Raw genomic sequence first — 7,358 nt, 5'->3', positions numbered from 1 at the left:
CATGTATTTAAGTAGGCCATCAGAATGGTTTATGATTAATTTACACAATTTGAACCACAACACCTAACAAATAGCAAAGTTCCAACCTGCCGGGCTAACTGCTAACTCGAGATATTCTCATATCAAGAATAAGCCAACTAAATGGGAAAGGAAAAGAACAAGCTATATGAATATGTACATGTACAACATACATACATATGGATGCATGCATAAGTACATATGTATATAGATATATGCACGCATGCATAAAAAAATGCATCCATACAAACATGTACTCAGATACATAAACACATACATATAAACAAATGCATATAAACACATGCATATGCATACATTCATAGATACATACACAAGTATGCTCATAAATACATACATAAATATGCTCATAAATTTTATCTCAAAAAAAAAAGTATGCTCATAAATACATAACTTTCATAGACACATGGACATATATAGACATAAAAAGATACATGCATAAGGATATACATGCATTCAGAATCTTATAGGATCCAGAAATAATTCTTTGGATGATCAGGAGTAATCTTCTCAACAATTCACAATAATCTGATTAACGAATTTTAACCATTCTCTGTCTTTTTTTTTTAGCTGTTGCATATGTTGCTTTAATATTGAATTGAGCAGTGAACCAAATGGGAAGAACACTTGAAGTTCAAGAGATTGCAATTCACTCTATCTGAAGTTTCCCTCTCATGCTCTCTATATCCTAGGGATAATGACATGAAGCTAGAAGCACATCACTTTGCTTGAAAAGATGCTCATGGTCCTTTTTTAATACTATCATTGCTTTCATGTGGGAAAGCATTGTCAGCCACTAGAAAGAAACTTACCACTAAAATTTTCTCGTAATCTTCTCCATAATTTTCTTTCAACAACCGAAAGTAATCTCTCCCCTCTTTCTTCTCTATTTCCAGGCAATCATCCCAGCCTACAAAAATGTTAAATTTAATCCGAGGATAAATATGAAAATATATGCAACTCAAGGTTAAACCCACAACAAGTATTAAGTAAGCAACGTAATAAGCAAAAAAGAAGGAATAATGACACAAATAACAGCAAAATCTTCAACCAAGAACTTACTATATATATCAGCCACTTCGTGTTCATGTTGGTGATAGTTAGTCTATTACTGGAGGAAAATATAAGTTTCAAGAAATAATTAGAAAATTATTAAAAACAAGGGAAGACTAAAATATGGTTGATAAACAACCTCAACATGGTACTCCTAATTAATGAAAGAAATGAATGAGAGACTTACTGAAGGTAGGGAGAACCAGATAAAATTAAGAATTATTGAAAGCTACTTAAACGATGGATTATTCTTCTTTTAGACTTAATATTTAATAAATGAAACCTAAAAAAATAACAAAATGCTGATTCCTGAAACAAAGCTCTATAGGAGGGTCTAAAACAGAATTATGGCTCTCTTAATTTCATTAGCATGTCTTTAGAACTACGCAGCTGATATAAAGCACATGGCATTAACTTTTAGTAAGAAAAAGGGTAAATTATCTTCAAATATTTGAAGAAAAGTAAAGACTCCTAAGAGATGCATATGGGGGAAAAGACACAGCAGTTTGAAAGTTTTCTTTTTCTGTTTTAAGTTCAAAGTACACTTAGGGGAATGTTTTCCTCTCTTATTTATAAGCAAGACTTTGATATGAAACAAACATATCAAAGTCGACACATCAAAAATAACAGCAGAAGCTAAAGTGATCAATTTATGGACTTCCGTGCACGTCTCAGCATCTCAGCAAACAACTCTATCAAAAGAGTAAGGTTGCATATTGCAATCAGATTCTGAATCCTTTCTGCCTACAAGGCAAACAGTTTCAGTAATCCCTTCCTGAAGATTTATATATATGAATGATGGTGCAATAATCAGAAACTATAATTAAAAAGCTTCCGAGTTGTCTGGCGCATCTAAACAATCAACTTAAAATAGAAATGCCAATATATTGATGCGTCTCCAGTTAGAGTTTAGATGTTCTCAAATTCTTAAAAGGACCTCCAGTCATCCCCTATATAAATATTTCACCACATGAGAGAGGTGATGCAGTAAACCCTCAAATGGATCCTACACACAATCCTGATGCATGGGTATGGATCACTAATCTCCCTCCAGTTACTCAATGGGAAAGAGAGTCCATATCTCTTTGCATCTGGACCTCACAATCAGCACAAGGATCCTTAAATCTATCAACAGTTAAAATCTTTCAAAACCCAAATCATTATGGAACCTTCTCCATAACCATAGATGCCAACATATCCATCACTCTTTGGACATCTAAGTCTCTTCCTATTGAAAACAAAGGTCATCAAGCTTTCAGCGAAAAAACCATTCTTCACCTATTCTTTGATATAGTCGCCGGAGTCCTCAGGTACGGGCCCAATAAAAGGTCATCCTATAGGATGCCCCCAGTTCCAATTGATGAAGAATTCCCATCAATTTTCAATTTGGCATTCCTCACTCTAACGCTCCTAGTTTGCATCTATGAAGCTCCTCAAGACCTACTTTGTGAATGTGTAGACACATTAAGGCTTCATTTGATCACCTCAAGTGCGAGGCAAGCAACAAAGTTACTTGTACGAATCTTCGGGTCCAACCTCGAAGAGCAATGGATGAGGTCGGTGAATCTTGCCATCACTAATTTGATGGTAGAGCGTGAGGCTTCAAATCACTCATTTAGATCACCCTCTCCTTTATTTTCATATGCCTTTTCAGCAATCAAACTGTGGAAAGCACAGGTTTATTGTCCAATTATAGCCATCAATGTTGAAGATCCAAGTGCTACAACTCATGATGAGCGCTTGCTCTTCTCTCTGAACTACCAACAGCTTGAAGCCAGTGTCCAGTTTTCTTATAAAGTCATCTTCCAAGAAAATTGGATTGATATAGTGGTGAAGGTGGACAACATAAGGTTAGTGAAAGTATGCCATTTCTTTTTTGGGTTAATTGAGAATGGACGTCTTATACTGTCGTCAAATTGAACTTACTGCCCCTGTAGTTCTATTGTGAAAAAAATTTGATCCTTTTCACGAGGTCTATCCGCAACGATAGATTTTCACTCAAAGGGTCTATCTGTAAGACTGTAACAATAGATTTTTTTTGGGGGAATCTGTTTGCAACAATAGAACTAGAAGAATAGTAAGTTTAATCTGGCAATAGTACATGGGGCCTATCCACAATTAACCCTTATTTTTAAAGTTCTAGAAACCAGAACTGAAAATTCTCATTATTGACAGGTGCAATGTTAGCTCTCTAGTGTCTGATGCCCTAATGTCTACACGAGGATATGGGACTAAGGAAAAATTCTTCCCATCTCGAATATCTTTGCAACTCACTCCAACAATTCAAACAGATGTATTGTCAGTTTCAGTAGGCAAATCTTCTGATAATCCTACTCAAGAAATAGGCCTTGAGAAAGGCATTGAAAGCTCGTTTGATCCCCGGAATCTAAAAGTATCAGCCTCAGAATCCGTGACTATGTCCATGAAACTATGGAAATTTGAACAGTCTGTTTATGGAAACAGCGTTATCTTCAATTGGTTTCTTCATGATGGTGTGAATGGAAGGGAGGTATTTTCTTCCAAGCCTTCAAAATGTGCAATCTTTCAACGAAGGTCATGGTTTAGAAATAGGTATTCAAGTGTTTATAGGCCTTTCACAAAACAAGGTGGTGTCGTTTTTGCAGAAGATGAATATGGGAAAAGTGTTTGGTGGAAGGTGAATGGAGAAGCTGCAGAGAAAATTATGGAGTGGGAAATCAGGGGACGGATATGGTTAACTTACTGGCCTAATAAACATATAACTTTTCATAATGAAACTAGAATGTTAGAGTTCAGGCAATTGGTTCATATTCCTCTTGCAAAAGTTGCATAAAAATCAATATCGTGGCACCATTAGCATGAAAGCTAAAGCTGCAACACAATAAAAACATATATAGTTGTGGTACCTGAATATGAAATAAAGTCCTATCCTTGAAGAACCTTGTGTCTCAGATATTGTATCTTGTATAATGCACTGTACCAAAAGATGAAAAAGGTTACAGAGTGTTTGGAAGGATACACATTACATATAAGATTAATTACATGCCATGTTAAATATTTGATCAAGTGCATCGAGTAAATGGTACGTGTATCATCAACAAAGGCAACATCATCATGTTTCTGCAAGTCATGCAGGGACAAAGGGAGTGATATACAAGAAAGAAAAGTAGAAGTCAAGAGTATATTCATTACATTCAGTACAGATAATGTAGAGATGTGAACTTAGAGAAATATGTACATTGCTTATTCTCACTATTGAATTTATCAAAGTCTCAGAGGAACAATTATTTAACAAAATCAATATGTATATATGGCATAATTAGAGAATAATCTATTACCAAGCTATCAAATATATAGGAACCTGCAAGATCGGTACACAGAATGATAACATTTGCATGAGATGCAACATTAAGAAATGACAAGTTTACACGCGCCAGCTAACAAGAATGACAGTAACTGGGGGAGGGAGGGAGAAACACATAAAAGCATCCCTTAGGAACTCTCTGGCCAAAATATTTGAAATCAAAGATGACAATAGAACCTATATTAATGCAGTGAATGATGCTTTCATTGAACAAACATATAAAGGACATGACAAGTTTGTATCAACTACTTCAAGGATGAGAAAATTGGAAATACAACAATAACAACAGTTTCACCATTGATAGAACAGAAATTAAATCAAATGATACATCGATGCTGTTAAAAAAATTTGGCTAATATTTTTAGTAGAATTTCGTGGAAAATAATGAGGTTGAGGAAGGTATTTTCCTCAAACTGACTGTACAAAACAGGTACATACTCAGATTCCTTCCTCTTCAAAGGAGCCATTAAAGTAGGAAAAGAAAGGTGCTGATATACGAGAAGAATACAACAATTAGACAATTATATTTATAAAGAATACCCAAAGCAGTCCAAATATTTGGATAAGTATTTGGACATGATATGAGATGAATCTGAAATCATATTCATTTATTCTGAAAATGAAGTTGAATACAAGATATGCATGAGATCCTTCTTATGTTAAGCCTCTAACAACTGAGGATACATAGGATGTTTGAATCAAGTTCTACTAAGAAAACATCATGATGTATCTTTTCTGTATCCCAACACAGCAAACAGACTGGCACTAAAGAACTGTATAATGCTTTTGGATATTATTCAGACCCCAGAAAAAGTTGCTAAAGTGAAAATCCTAGAAAGTAGAACCATTCCATCCAACATTTGAACCCTGCAAAAATGATAGGAGAACCGTCAGGAACAATAGACAAGCATGATTAACAACTGGAAAAATATGAGTTAGGCAAGTTAGACAAAATATCAAAAAGATATTAGAAAACGTTCCAAATGAAGACCATTACATGTACATGATGTATTTGACAGTATAAAGCATGCAAAATTGCAAACACTGATCATACTCAAGTACTATGGACTAATCATCAGTAGAAGAGGAGATCACTTGCCTCTGTATCATTGAACTTGAGATAGAAGCGAGATTTTGGAACTGACAACTTAGTTTCCATAATAGAAGCAATTTCAGCACTCAATTTCTTGTTGATATCAGGATTCAATCCACCAATGGAAGTAAGTTCACCATATGCTGCTGGGTGTTCTTTACCCGCAAAAGATATTGGCACTGATCCATTAAGCAATATCATCACGTACTGTACAATAAGAGAAAGAATTCAGCTCATCTACATTGTCACGGGAATGGATTAGGCAAAAACCAAATGACTACAATCGTGTAAATCGACTCAGTTATAAACCAATTGCTACACCATATTATCTATTGAACTGACGCAGCAGAGCAAAAAGTTTAAACAAGGAATTAAAGATAAATTATATCAACTCACATCAGAATGCATCTAGGCTTATAATCTTCTCAAGAAACATAAACAGAAAATAGACGCATAAATGCAGAAAGAAAACTAGCACATGTTGAGCTTATCAAAAACTAGAAATTGGCATCCGAAACTAATAAATGGGTTACAATAATAAATAGAGGCGCAGAGTGCAGGAAAATCCTTCAGAGACAAAATTAAAGACCAATCAAGAAATGTGTTGAAGGATATGATGTGAAATAAATTGTTGATTGCATACGATCACGCCATGTAATTTACTAAACATTAAACTATGTTAGGGAACTTCATATCTTAGTTTCAATTTCTCTAAAATTTTGCAAGGACAAAAACTAAACATGCAGTAGAGACTATCATATTCTCAAACTATAATTGCTCACCCAGCACAAAAATCATTGTCTAATCCTCTACAAAAAGAACCATTAGAATAGGCATTATCAACCGACTACAGAGAAAAGTTAAACAAGGTCTCTCCTTTCACACCAAAATCAAATAAACACATCAAACAACTCATAACCCATAACGGAATTCGCAAAACATGAATAAAAAAACATAAAATTAATCAGAGAAAAGAGAGAGAAACCCACAGCTTCGGGCTTCCCAATGATCTTTGCAACTGTTTGCGTGGCCTCAGAGAGAATTGACGAGGTGCCGACTCCATCAAGACTAACATTTGTGAAGAGATTGAGGCAAGGCATCTCTCTTTAAAATTTTGATTGAATCTCTCAGTATTGAGAAAATGTCTGAAGCCCTAGTTGATTTTTTTTTTTTTTTTGTTCTATTTATGGAACTAATGCTCCCAATTTTTGCCATTGTTCTACAATTGCCTCGAGGATTGGAGGACTGCAGTCTTTAAGAATGAGGTTGAATCAAAAGGGAAAGAATGAGAAAAGCGGAATTTTTGCAGTGAAGGGGGATTTTTGGAGTAAAGCTCAAAATCAAAACTGTACCTTTTTCTCGATGAAGGAAAAAGAAGGGGAAGTGTTTGTTAAAGTTTGGAGTGTTCCGAGAAAAAAAAACAAACAAAAAAGTCTTGATGTTGCAGTTTTCTTTCAATTTTCTTGATTTTTTTTAAGCGTGGATAATTTCAATTGGCTTCTAAAAGTTGAGTGTAATTACCATATAATTTCCCTACGATGAGAATGTTAACCACAAATTAATCACATTTTCTTACTTTTATGTTCCAGTCAAGCTTTTCATTAGTCACGTCTAACTTTTCACATCTCCATAAAATGAGAATCGTATTTGTTAATTAGGATTGGTCACCATCTCTTAGGAAAATCTTTGTATCATCTTGGCCAACTTCAATAGAAGAATTATAGAATTCTTAGGCTTGAATGCAACCAGCTATTAGTAGAGAAAGCAAATGAGAATGCATTGTGCTTACAATTTTTTGGCTCCTTTAGAAAGAATGCAATGAGCATACTTTTA

At 34.7% G+C, this 7,358-nt stretch overlaps 2 protein-coding genes across 2 annotated transcripts; one reads left to right on the top strand and one right to left on the bottom strand.

Moving 5' to 3' along the window:
• On the top strand, nucleotides 1,901–3,965 carry LOC109830025. The gene is made up of 2 exons (XM_020397177.1): nucleotides 1,901–2,939; nucleotides 3,265–3,965. The coding sequence occupies exons 1-2, from the start codon at nucleotides 2,089–2,091 to the stop codon at nucleotides 3,899–3,901; spliced, it is 1,488 nt and encodes a 495-aa protein (XP_020252766.1). The 5' UTR covers nucleotides 1,901–2,088; the 3' UTR covers nucleotides 3,902–3,965.
• Nucleotides 4,990–6,928, bottom strand: LOC109830027 (macrophage migration inhibitory factor homolog). The gene is made up of 3 exons (XM_020397178.1): nucleotides 6,515–6,928; nucleotides 5,532–5,732; nucleotides 4,990–5,299 (listed from the first exon to the last, which is right to left on the bottom strand). The coding sequence occupies exons 1-3, from the start codon at nucleotides 6,623–6,625 to the stop codon at nucleotides 5,264–5,266; spliced, it is 348 nt and encodes a 115-aa protein (XP_020252767.1). The 5' UTR covers nucleotides 6,626–6,928; the 3' UTR covers nucleotides 4,990–5,263.

The sequence above is a fragment of the Asparagus officinalis genome, chromosome 2, assembly GCF_001876935.1.
Source record: "Asparagus officinalis chromosome 2, Aspof.V1, whole genome shotgun sequence".
NCBI lineage: Eukaryota > Viridiplantae > Streptophyta > Magnoliopsida > Asparagales > Asparagaceae > Asparagus > Asparagus officinalis.
The sequence above is the reverse complement of the archived record's forward strand: the minus strand, read 5'-3'. Positions and strand labels throughout refer to the sequence as shown.

What these genes read in the sequence shown, in the direction of transcription:
- LOC109830025 (XM_020397177.1), top strand. Translation starts at nt 2,089, where the DNA reads ATGGATCCTACACACAATCCTGATGCATGGGTATGGATCACTAATCTC. An exon ending in GTGAAGGTGGACAACATAAG is followed by an intron (nt 2,940 to 3,264) that starts GTTAGTGAAAGT and finishes CATTATTGACAG; the next exon opens with GTGCAATGTTAGCTCTCTAG.
- LOC109830027 (XM_020397178.1), bottom strand. Translation starts at nt 6,625, where the DNA reads ATGCCTTGCCTCAATCTCTTCACAAATGTTAGTCTTGATGGAGTCGGC. An exon ending in TCATTGGGAAGCCCGAAGCT is followed by an intron (nt 5,733 to 6,514) that starts GTGGGTTTCTCT and finishes CTTATTGTACAG; the next exon opens with TACGTGATGATATTGCTTAA. An exon ending in TCAAGTTCAATGATACAGAG is followed by an intron (nt 5,300 to 5,531) that starts GCAAGTGATCTC and finishes TCATTTTTGCAG; the next exon opens with GGTTCAAATGTTGGATGGAA.